General features: G+C 42.1%; 2 protein-coding genes across 2 annotated transcripts; one reads left to right on the top strand and one right to left on the bottom strand.

The window, feature by feature from the left end:
• Window positions 1-703: 703 nt before the first annotated feature.
• On the top strand, window positions 704-2057 carry LOC116436403 (apovitellenin-1-like). Its single transcript, XM_032093509.1, has 3 exons — window positions 704-779; window positions 1153-1312; window positions 1958-2057. Exons 1-3 carry the CDS (start codon window positions 719-721, stop codon window positions 2055-2057), a joined length of 321 nt encoding a protein of 106 aa, XP_031949400.1. The 5' UTR covers window positions 704-718.
• Window positions 2058-14272: 12215 nt separating this feature from the next.
• GPR15 (G protein-coupled receptor 15) lies at window positions 14273-16420 on the bottom strand. The gene has a single exon (XM_032098541.1). It carries the CDS (start codon window positions 16418-16420, stop codon window positions 15320-15322), a length of 1101 nt encoding a protein of 366 aa, XP_031954432.1. The 3' UTR covers window positions 14273-15319.
• Window positions 16421-23499: the final 7079 nt, after the last annotated feature.

Genomic DNA, 23499 nt, shown 5'->3' with positions numbered 1-23499 from the left:
TTGTTTAGGTGTAAGGTATTTTCAGTGTACCAAGTAGCAAACTTTCAATTCTCCAATTCTGAGTTTTTTAAAAGACAAAAATAAAGGAAGTCAGATGAAGCTAAATTTTGCACTCACTCACTTTTGGGAACTTGTTCTGCTTGGGCTACTGTCTGCTGCATTAATTCCAAAGTGAAAAAAGGCAAGGGAACCTAGTTAGCTAGTTGGGACTTTGCTCAACTAAAGCAAGACAAAGTACTCTGATCACTGGGTCACTAAGATGATCATTGTATGTGATGTACTCACTAGCACAATGATCTTTACAGCAGTTTACCAAAACAAACAAAAAAATCCCACCTTATAAATTTTTCAATTGTACTTATGCGTGGAGGAAACCTACTCTGACTTCTGGCAGTTTTACTGGTTTGCTCATGTGCTGAAACAAGGGATTTTAGCTCTTATATAAAAGAACCAGCTTTAACTGTCCATATTGCTTTGAGATCCTGAAGTTATTATTGTGGATATTTGTGATTATACAAATAAAAGGACACCTTCATTTTTATACTGCCTTTTCCTCACATCTTCAGAGGAAATGCACCATGATCTTTCTGTTCTTGTCTTCATTTATTGGTTAGGTTTGTTGCAAAAATCTGGTGTTTACCCAACAAACAACCCCAAACATTGTATGCTGATTCCCACAGGTCTCTCTGTGTAGAGAGCAGAACTGGTACTGCAAACCATGCTGCAATCCAGGGCATTGGTGATAGCTCTGATCCTGCTCCTTAGCACCACTCTCCCCGGTAAGTCTGGAAAGCTTTGCTGTTTGCCTGAGACAAAGCTCAGCTTCTACAGGTTCTCGTGTACTGTGAAGTAGGACTGAAGCCAAATAATTTAGTTGAAAATCATGACTACACAGTGCTTGGCAGCGTGGAACAAATCAGTGGAGACCTGGCATGAAAACTGCCCATACTTGGTGCAAATACTCTGCCATGAATGGTCTATGACTTAGATACCCATGACTGGGTGAAGAGGTGCTGCTGGATGCTGCTAGAGCAAATTCTGGGAGAGGTTCTGAATCTCAGAATTTCAAATCTCTTTCCCTGTGCTTCTGGGAAGATGGCAGAGACACAAGTGACATGAGAAGCCTCATGGGGGTTTGCCTTTTTTTCTCAGAAGTGCAGTCAAAGTCCATCTTTGAGAAAGACCGTCGTGACTTGCTGGCCATCCCTGAGGCTATTGCATCTTACTTCTATGAAGCTGTGAACAAGGTGTCCCCTAAAATCAGTCAGTTCTTGCTGGATACTGTCCAGAGTCCATCAGTTGTTGCGGCCAGGTATGGAAAGCTGCTCTGTAGTAGCACTCCATAGCCATGTGTGAAAGGGAGAGGGAGGTGTGGGAGAAAGAATAGATTAATCAAGTATCTATATGGGGAGATCGAAGGGGAAATTAATCAGCAACCAAAGCCTGATGTACCAAGGAAACAAGGTGCTGGAAAGTGGGGTGAGATGGTACGGTCTCCTGCGAAAGCACAAGCTCTTCCCAGAGAGGCACAGTGTACATGACAATGTTCTCAGGGATAGCTGGTACTGCTCTTTATCCATGGGTACTGAGGGAGGAGGCCACTGGCTGGTGGGGGATCAGCTGTCTGGAAGGGTGATGCAGTGCTGTGAGGGGCTGAGTACTCAGTGTGCCAGGATCACTTGATGCAAACCATAGAACTGGCTCTAACTGTGCATATATCTTGCTCAAGGAAGGGGAATGAGTTTCCTCACCAAAGGAAAAGCACGATCACCCTAGAGACAGTTTGATGTAACTCGTGGCACACACATACTGCCTATTCCTGTCTTCTGAGGAAAGCCCCTCTAGGACTGCCAAGGAGCTCTGCACTCCCAGCGACAGGCAGTGTGATAACTACAGCAGATGGGGTTTACCCTCGCATACTTGTGTATCTTACCACATACTCTGTTGTCTCCTGCAGACAGAGATTCGCCAAAGAAGCAGCTAGAGTCAGTATAATGTTCGAACAGCTGATTGAAAAAATAAAGAACCTGTGGTACACAAGAGTCCTAGGCTATTAGCCAAGTGAAGACAAGTCAGTGTTTCCTGATGTGTGTAACACCCTGCAGTGTCCTCTTTCCCCCTGCCCCTCCTACGGACCAAGATCAGTCAATAAGACAGAATCGATGCTCCTCTTAATGCCACTAGAGGGAACCCACCTTCAGAGACCAAAAGATGGAAGGCGTCTGCGGAAGGCGTCTGCTGAAGCCTCCCTGGAAAAAAATCAAGCGGCTGGGCATGGGGAAGGCAATGTAGAGATTGTAGAGCTCTTCTGTAGCCAAATCTTGAAAATTAATTCCTCCTGAATGGCTTGGCCATTGCTCCTCTAATAAAAAAAAAAAATGTTGGTTGTTACACTTCCTTAAGTTTCTTGTTTGTACTCACTGCTACAGAATCCCACTCCCCTTAGCATCCCACTCTGCTGAGAATGTAGCTGTGACTCACAAAAAGTTTTTGCAATGCTAACAAACCCTGAGTGTTCAGGTGCTTTTAGCTAAACTGAGATTGTTCTTGGGTGGAGGAGGCACTACCTGAGCACCTTTCAGAGTAGCCACAATTTTTTGTGCAACTGATCATGCTGCTTGGTTAGGTAGGAAGCAAGTAGGTGCACCTGTACCACATGTCTGGAGATTTCAGATAATTTGGAACACAAATGCCAGTAAGTTGAACTGTCCATCAACCTGAGCAGGACTTTGGAAGCGTGTTTCATTGGCCAGCCAGAGAGGCTACTGAATGAGCTTTTCCAAAGCAGAAATGAGTGGAAAATTTTTCACTATCTTGACCAGTTTATGAAAGGGACACTTATGCCCAGCACTGTGTGTCAAGACCTGGCAGGTCTTCATCAGTCCTGTGTAACTCTATCAGCTCAGATGCCCACAGTGGACAAAGAAATCCATCTACTTTCCCATTAAGCAAGCAGAAGCAAGTAGGCAATTTTTCTGAAATCACAGTGGGAGATCGGCAGAGGCTAAAGCAAGTCCATTATTTTGTTGTTTTGTTTTTTTTCTTTAATTATCAGTCGGATCAGCTATAAGCTCACACTTAACCACTTGCCTGGAATAAACTCCCCCTCATTTTCCAATTTCTTTGTCCCAGCAGCTCCTTGTCACCATGTGCAATCACAATGAAATCAGTGTCCCCATGCAGAGCAGCAAGTTTTTCCATCTCCGGTGGCTTCACCACTTCTGCAGAGCTGTTTTGCAGGTTTATTCATTGCTGCTTGTTTTCCTTAGACGGTCTGTGCTTTCCCGGCCACAGTGAACGCACATGCGTATGTATTATGTAAATGCACCGGTATTTAGGAAGAGATTAGGGAAAGCAGAAGTTTTGGCTGATAAGAACATTTACCACATGAAAAAGCCAGGACCTTTAGCTCTTTTGCTACAGGGATGATTTTCTTCCTGCTTGTTTTTGCATGTGTCTGTTCAAACTTCCCCCTCCCCCCCCCCCCCCCAAAACATAACACTTATAAGGAGAAGCCCTGCAACTTAAATTCCCTCTTATCCCAGGGAATAATTCAGAGTTCTGAATTTTCTCAGAATAGAGCTTGTTCTTCTGGCATTTCTAAAGTATTTCTTTCTGAAAGAGTGAAAGTCATGAGTCATATGAAAGAGCCTGAAGGTGGTCTTAAGAATTTGGAGTCCTGGAAATCAGTGCTTCAGCCTTTTCAATCTACTTGTATGCATGGCCAAAAAGAGTAGGAAAAAGTTTGGAAAGTATAGGGGTCCTTGTATTGCATTTTGATCCTGTTGTGTGACTTCACTAATGCAACCCAGTGGCATTTCTGTATTGCATCACTGCACAGCTGGACCAGCACAGTAGCTGGCATGAATTCTGTGCTAAAACTTAACAAAGTTGACATTTTATTAAGTGCACTTCATTATAGCCTTTTGCTTCTTTGCAATGTAACCTCCAGAAAATCCAAGCCAGATGAATCCTGATTAGCAGTTTGATGTCTGATTTTAGCAGACGGGCAAAGTAGAATCAGACCGTAGCTCTCTGTGTTTGTTTGTACTCAATCTCCTGATCATGTAGTTAGTTATCTGTACATTTTTATGCTTGAAAAAAGTAAGCAGAAAACCTTCCAGGTAGTTAATCTCTTGTACAATCTACAACGTGGTTGGGCAACCTATGAAGAGCAAAGTAGACAACCTTCCACTGCCACTTCTGCCCCTGATGTTACTGGCATCCTTTAAGACAGAAACTAGCAGCTGAGACAGCATTCAGGCTGGGATTGGGTAGGGGGAATAAAAGCTTTTTATCCCAAAAAGAACCCTGGGGCTAATTCATGGGACACATAATGAGAGGGCCATATATTTTATATCTCAATGTTAAAATATTTCATATCTACTCTCAGTTTTCAGTTGGAATAAACAGGTTGATCTGTAATTTCATTTTAAAACATGTACAGAAATCAGTTCCCAAGTGATGTTTGTTGCAGAGTTCACTGAGTGCTTCAAGATTCTTGGAGAGGCTTTGTAAGTGAAGCATTCATTTCAGTGAGATTCATGTCACAGAAACTTTCTTTGTGAGTAATCGTCATTCAGCTCGCAGCTTTTGAAAAGCTTGTGGTGTAACTGGTTCAACTGAGTCCATTAAAATGAAATCTTAAGAAATGTCAGGTTTCTGTTGTTTCTGAGATGGGTGGATAACCCCTCGGGTGTTCCTGATTTCTGCAAAAAACACCCTTTCTTGAAAAGTATTTATGATCGTGGATACTTTACACCATTTTCCGTGGCTCAGAGTGTTGATGGCTTTTACACTTCCTAGCTCCCCTCACCTCTTTTAACGCTTGGAAAATTCACTAATTAATGCTAAGGGAACGCACGCCTCGGGCCCTGTGCTGCTTCGAGCACCGGTTGCTGCCCTTGTCGAAAAACAGCCCAAGTCCTTCAGCGGCAGAAAGCCCAGTGTAGGAGGTTTGAGAAGACGAGGACTGGGAAAAGTCGTGTAAAATATTTGAAACCTACGGCTGGTACTCAAGCCTACACCCACGCAGACATTGCATCTCAGGGTACCGCAGGTTTTGTCCTCTGGTGAGGGCTGTGCGGGCAGGCACAGCGAGGGGAGGGAGCAGGCGGAGATGCTGGACGCGCACTAGGACGCAGAGCTGACACGGCCATCGTTCTGATGGCTCTGCCCTTCCCACTTGTGACTTTGGACTTTCAGCAAAGAGGCTTTTCCCGATTTTAAAAGTAAACGCCAAAATCACCAACGGGGTGCTTGTGTGCGCATGGCTACGTGAAGCTAGTAAGGAAAAAAGGCACAAGCGTGCAGCGGGCGGCTGCGGGGCAGCGCTCGCCTGCAGAGGGGCCCGGCGGGCGGCACAGGGCGAGCCTTGCGTGCCGGGAGGGCGGCCGGGATCAGTCAGCGCCCGCTCCCTTTCGCTCCCCGCCCGCGCTCCCGGCCGCAGGCGAGCGCTGACTCAGAGCGGCCCCGCCGCCGCCGCCGCTTCGCACGCGATGCCGCCGGTCCCCTCATTCCCCGCATCCTCCCGGCCGCGCAGGGAGCGCGGGCACGCTCGGGCGACGGCAGCTGCCTGGCAAGGACGAGGGGTCCCCAGCCCAGCAGGGGATGCTCGGGGAGGCGGGAGTCGGGCAGGAGTGGCTGGAGGAAGGGAGGACGAGGTTTACAGCCATAATCCCACTCTTTGGTGCGGCTGGGACAGGTAAATTGCTCCCTGCTGGCCGCCTGACCCCGTGGAAGGGGAAGTGTGTTTCGGCATGGGCCGAATTGGGGTTGAGAGGCTGCAGCTGGGCCGGAGTTGGGTGGGGAAGGTTTGAATGTTGTTTCCGTAATACACAGAAAGTTTTTCGCATGTGTTTGCTCCCTTACCTGGGTGCTCACCAGAGGGGTGGGGGCTCCTTTCGTCTGGGTGTGTAGTGACCATGCTGTGCGTTGTAGATGCAATTTTTGGGGGTGAGAAAGGGTGTGCCGAATTAGATGATCCCGTGCTGCAGATTTATGTTTAGATTTGGGGGTGATATGCGACTAGGTAACCTCTCAAAGTGTTTCTTCGTGAAATGTTTCTTAAGGAGTTTCTCGGTTTGCTATTCAAAAACCTAGAAAATTGCAGCACAAGTCCAAGCTAACTGTTTGGACAGTAGCTGTGGTGAAACTGCTTTATTAAAAGTTTCCCAGTGCCATAACTTGGCGGCCTTCAGATGTGCACCACAGCACCAGGTACTGCCCGTGTGTCGTGGGAGATGCATCAACTTGCTCGCTGCCATGCCGGGAGCATAGCTGGAAATGGTTTAAAGAACATTTGCTAACCACCCCGAGCTGCACTGATTACTGAAAATTATAGCAGAATAAATATTTACAAGTACTGCTGCTATACATGTCAGTGAAGAGCACAGACTGTTTATATTCACGTTTATATTCACAGCCTCCTATCTCCAGGTTTACAGTAGCATCCTTGTTAAATGGGTTCAGATGTTGGTTTTGGGGCTGTTTTATTCTCAGTTCACTTGAGAGACAAAAACTTCAGATATGAGGGAAAATGTGTGAGTGACCCAGTGTTTGAAAACAAGTGGATTAAGTTCCCTGCTTAGAAAAAATACTTCAAGATTGTTATTTTTTTCCTGATTGTAACATTTTCCCTTCTTTCCAAAGGCCTCATTGTCTCTTGCATTTCCCTGGGGTGCCTGATGTTAAAAGTCCTGCCAGTGAAGGACTGCTCCCTTTGGAGTGGAGCACGGACCCTCCCAGGTAACCTTCCCTTCAGCAGCGGCTTCAAAATGCCGTGCTCAGGTCGGCTTTGATACTTGGAGAGCACAGAACTGCAAAACAGCCAACGTGGCTGTGTGACTTGCAGGACTAATCTGTTTACAATTACTGTCAATTAAATCCAAAGTTTTGTTGGTTTTTTGTTGTGTTGTTTTTTTTTTTTTTTTTTAAGGAAGGAAACCCACATAAATCAAACCTTGTTAATGGCCACAGCCTGTTTTGTCCTTAGTTCGATGCTGCCTTTTGTCAGTTAAACTGCCACTGTGGCTGTTGGCTAATTCGGCCTTTTAGGTCTCCCTTATTTCTGAGCTGCTTTGCTCAGCATGAAAATGGGAAGTCTCCTATTTCTTCTTTTGGAGTGTCAAAAAGAGTTGGAGCTACATACAATTATTTTAGCAATTCAAGTAACTAATTAAGTCTTTTTTGGTCAGGAAAAAGCTTGTGATTTTTAGATTCCAAATGAGCTTTTAGTATTCTAGTAATAAGGTTTACTTGATAGAAGCCTTATTTTCTAAAAATAACTGGTAGATTTTGCTGGAGGGAGAAATTGTTAACTTTATTTGGAGTTACCTGTTTTTCCAAATAGTACTTTGATACTCCAGAAAAATAAAGATCTATTGTATAAAATCAACATACATGCACATGACATGTAATACTTTTCTATCTATTGAGAAGCAATGCTTCATCCAAAATAGTCATGAATCTGATTAACTGTATTTGCAAAAATGTCCTTTGTTCATATAAACTCCATCCTTCTTCTGAGGACCTCTTAATAGTGGTTAGGTTTAAAATTTCTCCACTTCAGTTGTAAGTGCCTTTTGCTCCATCGCATAATATTGTGGAGGGTTCAGTGGGTGGTGAAGGAGAGAGGGAAAGAAATATTTCTCTGTTGAATTGACTCATCACAGGTCAGTAATTTTTGCCAGCTCATGCGCAGTGTTAGAAATATGGTGCAGGCAATTGTCATCTGTAAACTTAGAGAAAAATTCATGTATCAAAAGAAAAAAGACAAGAACAGTAGGCACTGTTATAAGTTTTTTGGGCAGCTCATTGGCAGCTATCCACCATAGAGGGCTGGCAGGTAATGCAGACATTGCTAACTTGTGTCATAACACATTAAATCAAAATATGAAGTATGAATGCAGAAAGTACTTCAGTTCTTGACACGCATTTACTCCCACACAGTACCAGGGTTTATGACTGATGAAGCAAATCACAGACCTGACTTAAATAACTGAGTAAATAAGAAACCTGGTTTTGAAGCACCTAAACTGGCATGTGTGATCATGTCTGTTCCCTGAGTGGACTGACTATGTGTGATGCTAATAGGTGGTTATACCCTCAAAACCCTTCAGCTTTCCTTTTAAAGCAATCTTTGTTTCCCTTCCAGTATGTGCAAGGAAAGCGTGTGGTTCAAGGGTAAACCTACAAGTTCAAAAGCAAGTAAAAGGAACCTCTGAATAGATTTGCATGGCATCTCATGATTTTTAGTGAATTTTGTGAGTTCTGAGGATAAAGGATGGCTACCTACCCATACAGGTTTTGACAGATTTATGTGAAAAATAATCTGTTAAGTGTTTGCTCTTAGTGAACTAGATGATTGCCTGCAGTCTTCTCCAGCTGTGCTGGTAATGCCGCTTGTTAGAGCATGAGTCAGAATGCAGGTTTGCTTTTCTCAGATAAAAAGGATAAAGATGCATGTCACTATTTGTCCTCTCTATGAACATGAGACACTCAACAGCTGTTAGCAGACACTTCAGCCATTGTGTTTTCACACTACAGTTTATCCTGTCCTTACAGCCACAGGAGAAGAGCGGGGAACACAGATGCCTAAATCACTGTGACCTTGCCCTACGCTTTATCCAAGTTGCTTAAAGGCACTTTAAAGAAGGTGCAGCCAGCAGTATCAGGAAACCTGTCCAGCAGCACAGCTGGGAGGACCTATTTGGATGGCTCCTGTCTCTATGTGAGACCATAGAATTATGAGTTTCATGGGTCTTCAGAGGTTTTGGAGATGAATCATTAGCATGAATTCTAACAGACACACTAATCCAGCTGGGTTCACTACTGGGTAGGTAGTCTGTGAGTTAGGCTTTGAGTCTTCTCCCTCAGCCAAACCCCAGCTCTCTTGAAGTTAGTCATACAAAATTCCAGTTGATTTTCAACAAAACCACCAGTTTCCATACTGACTTTAATTAGTATTTATTTGGATGACAGTGGAAATAAGGACCTATAAGCATCATTAGTCTAGTTGCACAAGTACTTAAAAATTCGAAGAGTAGGAGGATTACCTCTCCTTTACGAATCAGCAGGGCTTTCAGACATTTTTAATAGCCTCAGGAAGGTCGCAGCCTCTTAAGTGGCTATGCAAAAAAGTGTGTGTCACAGCTATCAATGTGGTTGCCAAAACGTGAGTCCTGGGGATTAGAAGGGTTGTTCAAGGTTTATTCTCTTCTCTAGCTACATCAAGTCTTTTTTCCATGCAGCAACTCTTCTCTGAAGTGTTCTCTCATCAAGTGCTGGCTTAGCTTCTCATGGGCACCTCGTTTGAGCACATTTCATATCCACCATACACTCTTTGTCCTACTCTTGACAAAAAGAAAAAAAATGTGCTTGCTTTTTCTGTCGAGGTCTCTCCTTGTCTTTATTCCCCTGATTTTTCCAAAGTCACCTTCTCTCTTCTGGTACGATATCTGAAAAAGTTTTTCAGTTACCTGAGGGTGTTCCTAAGTGGTCAGAAGTACCATGTTCTTTGACTAGATTTCATAATACCTTATCTAGAGCTGAGGTTTTGGGCATGCCACTGCACTTTTCAGTGCATTTGTTGCTCTCTCTTTGCTTCTCAGCACCCCTCTATCCACAATGTCCTGGCTGGTTATGAGGAGAGCAGAAGTTTATGTACATATATATGTTTCTTGAAAGCTGCTAAGCTTCTACTCTTACTTGCAACACTTTTTAGGTGGTGTGATTGTACCCACGGTGGGTAACTCCCACAGATTCAAACACAGGCAAAACCAAATATGCACCTGTCTCTTTTCTCTCTTTTTTTTTTTAAATCTTTTTTGTAATGGTTTGCATTTTTACTCTGTGTGAGGCATGATTAGAAGTTTCTGTAGCTCCCAGAGGAGGGGGGTGAGGAGTGGGTGGCAGGGGAAATGGTGGTTGTAATCATGCAGTTGTTTAGGCAGTGCATGGAAGGAAGTCATGTGAGTGGTCAAGTCAGGTGCATGGTACTATATATGGCAAACATTTGTGCTGTATTTATTTATACATGGTGTTTCTCAGTGCAAAAGCTGCTCTTTGCATTTAAAGCCTGACTTTCTGGACATTTGGTGTAGCAGTTTTAAAGCTAGACTGAAAATCTGGATAGATTTAAAAACCACTGACCAAGTTTCATTCTCTGAGCAGATGCCACACAGTTTCAGTCTGGTTTTCTTTGCTTCAAATTGAGGGTTAAAGAAAGGGCATCATTTGAGAAACAGCTGTTCTTTTATATTCATATTAACTAGTTTTATCAGTGTAGAAAGAAAGAGGGCATCAGATTCTGGGGACTCCATTGCACAGTAAAAGAAGTTTGTTTTTTTTTCAGAATTGACTAGTAACTTTTGGCTGCACGCAGTTATTTCCTGGTATTATTGAATCCACTTTATTTTTGAAGGATCTGCTGTTTCAAAAGCAAGTATTTATCTTGTCTGGATATCAGTGCTTTGCAAAGGGTCTGAAGCTAATACAAATGAAAGCCTCTGAATTCACCTTGTGAGAAGCATTTTCTTTGGGATAGGATTCTCACCTTACATTCCCTGTGACCTACTCTAGTCCCCAAAGCAGCAAAATGCAGTACAAATTGAAAGAGAAACATTTGCCTTTTTTGACATCTATTGCTGAGATGCCTCTTTTAAAATCCCGTGTACTCTAGAAAATGTGAGAAGTAAACAGCAGAGGATATATGTTTACTTACTAGACTTAGTAGGAGATTCTGAGTAAGAATGTGGTCTCTTACTAATAATGAAACTGTTCTGAAGTGTGAAAATATGTATTTTGGTCACAATTCATTATTTAGATGATTGATATTGAAAATGTTGCATGCTCTCAAACTATAACAAGTGGCCTCAATTTCCAAAGCTGCTGCAATCTGGTACAGAAACATAGGTGAGGTGAATTGGGAAAAAACCCCTATGTTTCAACAATTTATTTTTTAAAAAGTATCAACACAACCAGCCTGGCCTTTGGCAGGAATTTTTCACCAGCTCAGAGCTGGAAGGCTGCCTTTCTTCTTGAAGGCTGTTGGTTTCCAATCCACTTGCTTTCTCATCTCCCATATTTTGCATTCTTTTACTTCATTATGAACTCGGGTCTTACCTGCCCAGATGTTTGGGGCCAAACCCCCTCTGTCATTTAGTGAGACTGGAGTATTCAAAAACCTTCTGTCACTTGCAGGAAGACTCCGGCAGGGTACTGAACACCTGCATCTGGCAAACTGAGCAGCTGCTTGGGTTGTTATTGAGACCTAGAGTGCACTAATGGCAGGCTTTGTGGTATAATGTTAGATGTTAGATGAGATAATGTGGGCCCTTTCTGGTTTTCTAGGGGTTCCCAGCCACCTCTGTGTGTGACATTTGGCAGCACTGTAATTACTTCTGAGGCCATTTAATGCATGGCCGGTGCATATTTCCATCAGTTGTGGATTTAGATAGCTCTTTCTTTGTTCCTATTCATGAACTGATCCCCCTTTCTCTGAGAATATGCAGAATGCTGAGATATTTAGTAAATAGCCCGAGGGGATGGATTTTCCACTGGAGGATTGTGGTCACTGTTTTCTGTGCTTCACTTGCCCTGAAATGTGCTCCTTAAATGGGTGAAGCCTTTTAAGCAAGAGAAGAATGACAGATTCATTTAGATTGGGAAAGACCTTTAAGAGCATTGAGTCCAACAGTTTCAGTTAGAAATTTTGGGATGTGTAATGATTTGTGCTCACAGCTTGCAAATCTACTCACAAGTTCCTGCTGACCTCATGAATGTAAGTGATCCTACAGGGATAATAAACTAGTATTGCAGGAGTAAGACTGTAACTGTTAAAAGTGTGTGTTAGTCTCCCCACCCATGAGCTGACATCTCTTTGTACAGTATGCCTTGCAAGCACCTGAGAAAAAACCCCACGTCTTTTGTCAATGACCTTGCTGTTCCTGTGGAGCAGTCAGCAAATCTATCATTGCAACATTTTTGCAAGGTCAGGAAATATTCTTTTTGTAGTTCAGCCTATTTGAAACCTGAGGCACAGACATGCTGCGAGGGGCTTTGCCTCCCACCAGTCTGAAGGAGCCAAGACAAGAAGCTGCAGATGAGATCTGGATGCATCTAAGTCAGTGGAAGTTTTCCTCTTGGCTTCCAAGAGCCAATCTTCACTGCAGTACTTGTGGAGGGTCAGTCCACTGCAGTGACTACACCACTTTTCTTGTTTTGAGGGCAGCAGGTTTGCCCTGCTGATCCTGGGTCTGAAGCTATCCCCTGTGTGACTTTCTCCTCAGTCCTCTGCAACTCAGTTTTCCATTTAGCTGTGGTGCAGTTGTCAGTGCTAGCACATATGCTGCTGAAATTAAAGTCACAAAATTTCTTTGCCTATTTAAGCAAGCATCAGGTCTGGGTAGAATTTTTCTTTGTGTTGAGATGAAATACTTTATTTCTGAAAAATGCTGATTCATTCAAGCCAAAACTGAGACCAAGAGAGGCTTCTAACAGGATCCTGATTTGTACCAAGAAGGAGAGGCACTTCAAATTTGATTGTGTACACCTCAGGAAAGTGCACCAACCTCTAGATTGCTGGGGGTGGTACTGATAGTGTAGTTGTTTTCATTAAAAACCTCAAAAGGTCTTGATTTAATTCTAAGGCAATATAAAAGCATCTCTGAAATAATGAAAAGGTTTGTGGGATGGGCAGATGAATGTTCCCATCCAGACTCACTGACAGATTTTCTAGTAATGCTTTGCTATTTTTTGATGACAATGATAGCAGAAGTTAGATTACAAAAAGCCAAATAATATTTCTTTGCTGCAGTCATAGTGGATTTATTTTAAAATAATAAAAGTTGCAGGGAAAAAAGCCTTATCCAAATTACTTGCCAAGGTCTTTGGCAGGTGTCATATCAGAATTGCACCATTTCCATTTTACATAGCAAACCAATTTACTGTCATTACATTCTTTTAACATAGATAAAATAGGCATCCTGTTACATTACTCAAGTCTACCACGTTAAATACTTTCAATCACAATAATTTTGCTATCATCTTAAGATATTTTAGCGCCAACAAACTAATAAATGTTAATATGGAATAGTGAAAGTCCCTGAAGTAAAGCTGTTCAAGCATAGGTTGTCTTTTCTTTGGAAAAAAAAAAAAAGAAAATAATGTTTACCATGTCATGAAATTGTCAAACGACCTGCAGTTCACAAGAAAATAAAGTACGCTATTCTGGGTGAAAGTCTGAAAGAATCTGTTGAGTTTTCCTTTACTGAATTAGTTGCCTTTGGTATATTTTATTTCCTTGCTCATGTGGAGCATTTGCTGTGGCATTTATATGTGATTCTCCTCAAACCTGGCAATATCTATCAAGTTTATTTGTTATTTTCCAGAAACTAAAGCTTTGAGCATGAGATCTTGGTGGATTTCCTTAGTAATTTTTCCAATTTGATCTGGTATTTTGAAGTATTTAAAAAAAAGAAAGAAGCAGCCTTAACTAGAATTATTTAAGGTCTTGTACATTGGGTGTATTCCAAAGTACTGCAGTGCTGTAATAAAAACCATATCTTAGTTGAAATGCAAATCTTAGGCTTATTTTTTTTTTAAAAAAAAGGTCTCCTTATACAGTTGTAAAGGTAGAAAGAAGATAAGAGATGGAGAAGAGAGCAGTTTTTGAGGGTCACTGCAGATAAATTTAAAACTCTAAAATTTGAGCTGACACTGGTCTCAGTCTCAAACACTGGCAGGTCTGGGAACAGTTGATGCTCTTCATGCAGTTGTACGCCTGAAAAAGGAGTGTGGGAGTTAGGTGGGGGTGGGAGGGAAAGTCTGCCGTGTGGAGGAAGAAAAACAAAATCTTTTAGAAGAGGTCGTGAGGAAGGAAGCAAACACATGCAATGAAGGGAGGGGAGAGCAAAACCCTTGTGTGTGTCTCTGTGATACCCTCCTCGTAGCCCAGGTGTGCATCCCAGTATCTTACTGTGTGCCAGAGAGCACTCTGCCACCCGCAGTTGCTGAAAGACACTTCTGCCTGCCCTGAGCCTCTGAGCCAGCTCTCCACCTGCTCTGGTAGCCAGCAGGTCCAGTGTGGAACTGGCTGGGGAGCTGGGCCAGATGTGCATGCCTTGGCTTCTAGGTTTGTGCCGCCATTGTGTGAGGTCTGCTTTTGTTTCTCTGCAGGCATTAAACAGCTCAGCTGTTGCCGATACAAAAAGCAAACACCAGGATTTATTTGTAACACTCCAAATAGTCATTGCCATTTACGGATGTTTAGAAAACAAAGAGGTGTGAAAAGAAAAGCCATAGTGTGAATGTACACATGCTGCAGTTACATCGGAGGGATACCACTGCCATCGCCCAGTCTCCAGGGGTTTTTTCTCTGCTGTCCAATCAGTAGTCAGCCCTTCAGGCTTTGTTCATTTCTATTTTTCATGAGCTAAGTTAGCTGATACAGCCGTCTTCCCTTTGAAGCCTTTTAGCAGGTTTGCATGTGTGTAACCGTTCGCTCTAGAACCCACCATGTCCTTTTCCTTACTGGAACTCTTTAGTTCTGACCCAAGCAGTCAGAAATTGTGTGAGGTCCTCAAAAAAAGTCTTTAAAAGCACAAGTGTGCTTTTGTTGGTCTTCTTTCCTTTAAGAGAAAAGTTAAATGCAAGGTTTTGCTTGTCTCCTGGTTTCTCTGCCTTCAAGTTCTCTTTTTTCTGAAATCTGAGGGGCTAAACACTTTAATGATTACGATTAAAACTGAAGATTTAATGTTATAATAAGAAGCTGAGACTTAAAATGCACAAGACTCAAGTTATGAGAACTGGTAACACACAAATTCATAAAAATACTGGATTTCTAAGTTCAGAAAACCTCCAAAAGCCCATAATTGTTCAGGCTGGTTTGAGGACATTGTGAATTATTTGTGGGCAAGCTAGAAACCAAAAAGAAACACTCGTTTTTCTCACACAGAATGAAAACCTATATACACACAAGTTCAAAGCTTGTCTCGGAGAGGCCTTGACTGAGTCACATGGTTCTTTTCTGTAGTTTGTAGAACTTGTACTGGGGTTCCAGCATAAGCATTTGTAGCTGTTTCTCGGTATGATGGTTTCACATTTACACCATGCGTTGTCACAGCAATCATCATTGTGAAGTAATTCTGGGGTTAAGGTTTCCTATTCCATCTATTTGCATTTAAAAGGAAGCAGCATCCCACCCACCTGAAGCACTGGCTGCATTACAGTCGCACCTTTCTCTGTTGCTCGATTCTCTTTTTCTTTTCCTGCCATCTCTGGGGGGAGAAGTTCCTTCCTCCGAAGACCCAGCTCCCAGTCAGAGGGACACAGAGCGCTTCCTCTTCCTGGCAATATAATCCCCTGCCACAAAACTGGATAAGGAATGGCTCAGGTGGGTGTCCAGGGTGTCAGAGTTGTTGCTGCTGATTTTCACCCGTGGGCACAGGCACTGGAGCATGGCTCTGCGGATGTAGTTGTCAAAGCAAAAGTAAATGAAAGGGTTGGCACAGCTATTGGCAAAAGCAAAAGGGCTGCTCACCTTTATGCCCAGCAAGGCAACCGTGCCAGAAAAGCAGTCAGGATGCTTTAGGAGTCGCAAAAGGATGGCCATAAGCTTGAAAAGATTGTAAGGAACCCAGGAGACAACAAAAGCTGCCACTACAATGAAGACGATCTTGATGGATTTCCTCAGTTTCTTATCACGTTTCCCAGCCTTCTGATAGTGCACACAGAGTCTCTTGGTGATGGAGCAGTAAAAGGTTAAGATACTCAACAGTGGGAAGAAGAAGGCCAGGATTAAAAGCATCAGTGACATGATCTGTTTGGCTTCTGTCACGGCTTTGTCTGTGCAGTAAGTCTTTCCATATTGCTTCTTCAGTTCTCTGGACAAAAGGGTCGGCATCCCTAAGCAGCAGGATAATAACCAGACACAGATGCAGAGTGCTCTGGAATAGGATCTTGTTCTGATCTGTCTTGCGACAGAGGGGTGCATGATGGCGAGGTACCGGTCAGCACTCATGCAGGTGAGGAGCAGGATGCTGCAGTACATGTTGACTGAGATGACGTAGGAACTAGCTTTACAGAGGAAAGATCCTACCCTCCAGTTCTCATCCGACACCTCCATGTCCACCCAGAATGGCAGCGTGATGAGGAAGATGAAGTCAGATGCAGCGAGGTTGATGATAAAGATGTCAATCAGCCTCTGCACCCGTCGCTTGAAGACCAAGGCCGCTATCAGGATTGAGTTGCCAACGATGCCCACCAGGAACACAGCGCTATAAAGGATAGGGAGGAAAGTAGACATATGTTGCAGCTGCTGGTACTGGCACTGGTCATCGTAGTAGTAGTCGTAGTTGAAGCTGACTGTAGCCATGGATGACAGCTCAGGGAGTTCCATTTCTGGCCCCGCTGTCTTCATTCTCTCTCTGAGGGAGGCTCGGAGCTTCCCCTTACCCTTCCCTTCCAGGTCTTCGTTAAAAACATTTTATCAGTGAGCGGGGAGGAGGGGGAGAGGGGGGAGGAGCAGAAAAGTGGTTTTGTGGGGAGGTAATTTTTACCCTTTTAACCAACTGCACAGGCAAAAAACAAGCAACAAGAGTATCTGATTAGTCAAAACCCTGCCTTCAGAATAAATGCTTGAGAGTTTTTAAAAATCAGGTTTAGTTTTACTGATTCTATCTCCATTTTGCATTTTCTGGCTTCAGGTTTTGCTTTTCTTTCAGGTGGAGGGAAGGTAGTTTTCAAGATTCTGAACTTTTTTTTTTTAGGAAAGTATATTTGTAGTTTGAAGACATTTGAGATTGTACCAGCTCATAAGAAGCCCAGGAACAGTGAATTCAGGTGCCCCAACCTTTATCTATATTCAAAATATTTTGTATAAATTGCTTGTTGGGGCAAGTTTGACTTTTCTGAGGCTTGGAGGTTTTCACTTTACTTGTCTGGTTATGATTGTTGTTTTCTGTTTGAAAGTAATTCTCTCATACGAATATATACAGGGAGAAACATTTAAAACTACTATAACCATTCTACCCTGTAGTTGGTTGCTCTTTACCTGTCCCAGGTTTTTCGCTGCCCTACCAGTGCTCTCCTCCTGCCCTGCAGCCCCACCAGTTCCCCTAGATCTGGAGTGCCCACATCCAGCTCTAGGAATGTATTAGAAACTTCAAGAACAGTTTTCCAGTGTGTCATATATTCTTCTGCAATTTGAAACTTGACTTGATGTTCCCATCCCCCACATAGGCTTCCTTATCAGCCACAGTCCTGGACTCCAGAGCAGCAGTTTGTTCCTTCTCCTTCTGGCTGCACAGCCTGCATGGCTCTTGAGCTGTTCTTATATACAGCACTCACTCCTCTTAACGAGCTCTGATTTCTTCCATCTTTCACTCTCAATATCAGTATTGCTCCAGCTGTGACTTACCTTACAGACAGCCCCTGCAGCGTTGCATAAATCAAATGGAAATTTCATTTTTAAAACTACTGAATTCATTACAGCTTTGTCAGCGCATACTAATTTGAAACCTGCACTATTAGTTTTCATCATCTTTCCTCTCTTCTAAAGATAAATTCATTTTCTCCTTCCTCTCCCTCCCACCAGCATGTTCACAGACCAGGCGTGCCTCCAGGATTCTCAAAACTTTGAGGAAATCACCTCCTGGTGTGTGCTCCATCCCCGGGCAGACAGATTGCATCTGTATGTGTCTTCACATGCAAAGAGCAACTCCAAACTGCATGCACAGCAAGTGAGTCCCTCCAGTGCACTCTGGATGCACTCAGATTCATTCTCCCAGGGCTCAGGTTATGTGCTCCTGTGCAGCAGGTGCCTGCTGTGAAACGACTGGCTGCTGGATGGAAGGGTATTTAGGTGGGCACTGTCTCAGCTGTAGATATGCTGATATCTAACAAGTGCCTAGTTATACACAACTGCCTTCCTATCTGTAGGGCACTAGTGGACTCTAGCTGACTATTTTTATGGAATGTGTAAGCACTTGCCTAGTGAGTGTAATTCAGCCACCACAAACTCTGAGAAAGGATCAAGGTGTATAAAAACACCCTGGCTAAGATTATTGATTTGTATGCCACAGATGTAAATGTGAACCTGTAAGGAATAGCAGGCTAAAAATCATCTTCCCACCTTCTCAAAATGGGTGTAAGTGTTCACCCTATAAATCACTGTGTCCTCTTCTAAGTAGGAGGCAGTGACTCTGTTTAGTTAGTTCACTTATGAATCAGAGTAAAAAAACTTTCCATAGATTTCTAAAATGCCTCGTTGTTATTCTAGGAGTAATCTCCTGCACCTGATTGTCTAAAAGACAATTCTTATTTTCAATGAAATGTAAAAGTCTCTTCTGTGGTGATTAAAGTGAGTAGGTACTGTTGCCATAAGTCTTTTTGTTCATAAGAGACTTGTCACTGGTCAGTTACATATGGATTTGTGTGCCACCTTATTTCTCCCCTGGCAAAGCTGGGAGAAGGAAGCACAGAACCAAACTCCTAACACACTTAGAATCAGGTTGCATTTGAGGGCATTGCAATTTGCATGCAGGAGACATCAAGTGTAAACCTGCAAGAAAACACAGGCTAAAAACCATCCTCTCCCCATCTGAAGAGAAAAAAGAATACACTGAGTTTTCAGCCAAGACTTGTGTAAAAGAGCCCAAGTAGCTGACAGTTTACAAAAAAAGATATTTGATGAATTCAGTGCAGACATGAGTTTTGCTGATTTTTGCTTATTGCTGCTTCAAGGAATGTGTTTTCAGGTTTGTTTTTTCTTCCAAGGAGCAGTGGGAAATGGAGGCATTCTCTTTCCATCAGTACTAGAACAGGAGATCAGCTGAACCCTACAGTCAGTTCTACAACAGTTCTGCCTCTCTTGCAAAGGCGGACCTACCTGTTATTTTACTCTGCAGTTAGAAAATAACAGCTTACAAGCAGTTACAAGCTTTAGAAATCAGACACAAACTTCTCTTCCCTCCATCTCACACTACTTCATACTCCTTGAAATTCACTTCTTCCCTCTCCACCTCAGAGCAAACAAAAAAAGTATCTTCAAAAAGCTTAAAGGCATAATAAAGATAAGTTTATGTCTGTGTATTCCTGTGTTTGTGGTTCCTCACTGTGTTGTCTCTCTTTAGATTAACAGCCTTACTCACTAAAATAAAAAATCAAATAGTAAACCTTTTCCAACAGGGACCAACTCTGCTCTGCTGAATTTGCTCTGTATTTCTTGAATGCTACAAGCAGACTTAGGGATGTCACTGCATGTTGCCATATTCCACATGTGACACTTCCTTATCTGAACAGAAGATTTGCAAAGATAATCTAAAGCATAGTCGTGAATAATGAAGTGATCTGTAATTATCCAAGTGGAGCAGCAGCAGGCATATTTGTCAGTAGTCTGGGGTGGTTTTGTGTGATTGTGATTCACTTAGGGCATCATGTAGTTTCTTACTCTTCCCAGAGTTCACTTCCCTGAGATAGAGCCAAGCTATCAAAAATACTGAGTACATGGAAATTCCCGTGATAACACTCCTGCACAGATACTACAGAAAGCTCAGGAGGACAGACTCTATCCTCTCCTCATCCTACTCCTATATTTCCACAGCATTTTCCTCCTCCCAGGCTTCACCAGATACATGTAAACACTTTTCCTGAAAGAATTCTCTTCTGAAGCAACCAGCTACTGGTTGGCTCAGGTGTATGTTCTTCCATTCGGGATACCCATCTTGTCCAGCCCTTGATGCAGCTCTGAAAAAATGAAGCTTCTGGGTGCTGAGAATGAACTCAACCGTTGTAACCAGGCACTCAGAGCAGGTACTGCGACGGTGGCCCCGCATGTGGCCAGTTCTGCTTTAAATTGTGTGTTGCTCTGATGGTTCTGACTCTCTCAAATGCACCTGTGAGATCTGTCAGGTCCGTGTTTACACCATTCCTTAAATCTTCCTCCTAGGAAGCGCTGAGATGTTTCCAAGAGCAGCAAGGGAGAAGCTGTCACGTCTTTGTTCACGGTTCTGTAATGCCTGTGATAGATGTATTATGGTAGGTAGTCACGTAATTTGTGGGAAAAGTATCTGCACAGGAAGTAGGCAGCGTTGCCGATTTTGTTTGTTACACACACCACCTCCGCCTTACAAAGTTCTGCAATTTCAGGTAGCAAGGTGTGGGTTTGGTTTTCTGTGTTGTTTATATTTTGTTCTTTTTGTTGTTGTTGTTCTACACCCTCTGTTTTACTGATAGTTGAAATGTCATTTTGTTCCAGCTTGTACATGCACTTTTATATAAGAACAGGCAGCTAGATAAAATAAGCTGCGTATCTGTAAATTATTAATAGTGATAAATGCTGAGAAGGACAGAGGTTCGTTTGGCTGTAAAATAAAGTGTAGTAGTTTCTGAATGATTTTACTTAAAAAACATGTAAGAAACAGATTTGCAGACCTAATTAAAAAAGAAAAAAAATCAAAAACCCCACACTAAATTGGCTGCAACTGCCCTACTATGCTATGGCTAGTTGAAGGCAGGCTCAAAGGTAACCACATGAATGCTAACCAAAAGAAGTTTCGTCTCTCAACAAAGAGGAAAAGGTGGGACCTATTCAGGTAAAATTGTGGGCACTGATAGACTGAAATAGTTTCATGCTGAGAGCAGTGGTCTACAAAATGCAGTGCAGGAAGAAAATAGGTTTGTACACTTAATTTTTAGATATTGCTTATTGTCTATTGCCGTTTATTTAATCTTTTTTTAATTTCTATTTTTGTGTATGTTTTATAATGTACATTATATATTGGTACTGTAGTACATATGTATAATTCTAAAAAAATATATACATTTAATAGGGGTGCCTGCTCAAAAAGCTTTTACTGAAAAGATGCATGATAAAAAGGTTTGGAGAGCACTGACATAAAGGATGAGTACCATTATAATGCCCCAACGCTATTCATGTTATTTGGGAGAAGCACATCTAGAAGGTTTTCTCTCTGTGAAAATTATACTACTGTGTTCTGTGCCACAAAAAAAATTAAAGAAAAACAAAGAAGGCAGAAATAAAACCAGGCAAACTGTATAAAGAGGTCTGAGGGGAATGGGAGGGATTTTCTATTCACTCAGGCTGTGGGAAATGCTCATAGATGGTGCCTAAAACTAAACCTGAAAAACTTTTTATTTTATTTAAAACTAAAACTTTTTATTATTGAGAAGAGAATATTTGTTGGGGGAGGTGATATCTTGTAAATTAACTAGTAGTTTTGGAAGAAACGGGCAGACTTTTGAACACCTTTTTCAGGTCTGAATCAATAATTCCTGAAGTGAACGTGATATATGAAGAAGGTTTTTTTTCTTTTTTTGTCTTGTATCAGCTTCATTTAATACAAGTGGTGCCACCTCCTACAAATGCTTACATATTTCCTTAGACTGTGAGAACTACAATGACACACATTTTGTACTAAACAATTTAATTTTTTTTTGCAACATACTGGGGTTTTGGTTTTGTTTGTTTTGTTTGCAGCACTCTAATGTTAAACTCTCCGTCAATGCCCGAGAACTCAGTAATGCTCGTGATCCAGGTCTGCTATCAAAGAAACTTCACTTTTGCCAAAAGCAGGAATAGCATTTAAGCTATAGCCCTGAGGATTATTTCCTTAGCATTGTTCCCTTTGTGCTTTCCTGTGCACAGTAAAGCAAACTCTTACTTTTAAAACCTTCCCAACTCATCCTGTGCTGTAACTAAACTGATCAACCAGTGGTTCTGCTGAGGCACATTGAGGAGGTGTGAAAAGAAGAGAAAAAAGAAAAGCGTTGCTGGCAAGGAATGACCCCATGCATTTATCTGTAACGTTTTTATTGGGTTGCTCTTACTATAAGGAAGGGTATTTTTCCAGGAAAAAAAATCCAGATGGAATCTGTAGAGAGTATTTGATTTTAAGTAAATAAAATGAAAATTCCTTCTGGATGCTTTTGAGCAGCTGCACACTTCACATTGATCAGGGCAGATTATGAAAAAGAAGAGGCCACCCTAGCCTAATTTAATAATGGAAGTAGCAATGGCTGCAAAATTTTTCAGAATTGATTTTCATTTTTACAAAATTAGATCTTTTAGGAGAAAACTGTAGTCGTGCCAGTGTTAGATAATTCACTGCATTTTACAGCAAATGGTTCCAATTCTGCTTTTACAATTTACGTAGTACAATTTACATGGCTTAGAATACACAGGGGTTTTGTTGACTTTTTTTCCTTTTAATGTTTTCTGGCTTCAACCTTTGATAGCTTTTCCAGGTATACAGAAAGAAGTTACTGATTTTTTTTGTTCCCTGTTGCTACTACATGTATTTTATAGTCTTGTGAGTCCTTTCGTTTAATAAATTAACTCCTTAAATAAACTCCTCTTCTATAAATAAAATGGACTGACCTTCTGTGATATATTTCATTAAGAGAGGTTTTCTAATTGCTCAGTGATTTTCATATCCCTTTTCAGGTTTATCTCTATTTTGCCAACATATCAAAACTAGTCATGCTATTTCAGAGCCAGCAGCAATTCTAGATGTGATACAACTTCTTTCCTTGTTATTTCTCAGTTTATACATCCGTGGTTACGGGAAAGTTGGGGGGTTTTTGGGGTCACATCTTGGTAGTTGGTACTTCACCAACATTCTTCCTTTTTCATTTTGTGTTTCCCAGGATGAAATCTTAGGTAAGTATAGCCTCCAGTCTTTGCTTTTAAATTAATGAGCTCATCGATGACCTTATTGAAATGCATGTTTGCTTGCCCCAGCCGCGACATGATCAGGTCACCCTGTCCCAGTACCCTCTCTATGTCATTATTTACCCTTCCCTCGTGCCATCTGTGAGGTTTATCAGTAGTACTCTGCTTTCTTCCAGGCCATCGATAAAGATGTCAAGTATTTTAGAGTCCACGATAAATCCCAGACAGACCGCGAAATATGTCTTTCTACACAGTTTTATTATGAAGTGTTGCTGAGACAGCTCCATGTTCCAGAAAGGTGGGGCATATAGACAGAAATGTCTTTCATTAAATACAATTTCTAATAATTTTTTTAATTAAAAAAGTAATGTTGCACCAAATCTGAGAAGTTTCTTCTGTGGCTGTTTTTCACCTTTACATCCTACTTTCTTACCTTGCTGTAAAAATGCTTCCTGGCTGTTCTGGCGGAGGAGTTGATCAGGATAATTCCCCAGAAGTCCTCAGAGCGTGAAAGCCTCGGATGATGCTGGGGTTTTTTTCTGACTATTTGTTTGCTTGTTTGGAGGTTTGTAAAACCAAGACTGGGTGGGCTGGTCTCTCAAACAGGGGAATTGTTAACCACTTTTACGAGTCCTCTTGTCATTTCTGTGGTTTCATGTACCAGGGATGGAGGGAAACGTCCAGTTTGAGGCATGGAGCCAGTGTTACCAATTTTTTTGCAATTTTTACTGGGTTTTTTTCCCCCTTCCATGCTTTCCCAAGTCATTCACCCAGGCTATCATGTCACCATTTTTTCCAAGCGATCA

This window comes from Corvus moneduloides, chromosome 2 (assembly GCF_009650955.1).
Source record: "Corvus moneduloides isolate bCorMon1 chromosome 2, bCorMon1.pri, whole genome shotgun sequence".
NCBI lineage: Eukaryota > Metazoa > Chordata > Aves > Passeriformes > Corvidae > Corvus > Corvus moneduloides.
This window is presented reverse-complemented; position numbering and strand designations above follow the sequence as displayed.

Excerpts from the sequence above, each read along its gene's own strand:
- LOC116436403 (XM_032093509.1), top strand. The coding sequence starts at position 719 with ATGCTGCAATCCAGGGCATTGGTGATAGCTCTGATCCTGCTCCTTAGC. Across the intron at positions 780-1,152 it reads CCTTAGCACCACTCTCCCCG|AAGTGCAGTCAAAGTCCATC; the intron begins GTAAGTCTGGAA and ends TTTTTTTCTCAG. Across the intron at positions 1,313-1,957 it reads CCATCAGTTGTTGCGGCCAG|ACAGAGATTCGCCAAAGAAG; the intron begins GTATGGAAAGCT and ends TGTCTCCTGCAG.
- GPR15 (XM_032098541.1), bottom strand. The coding sequence starts at position 16,420 with ATGAAGACAGCGGGGCCAGAAATGGAACTCCCTGAGCTGTCATCCATG.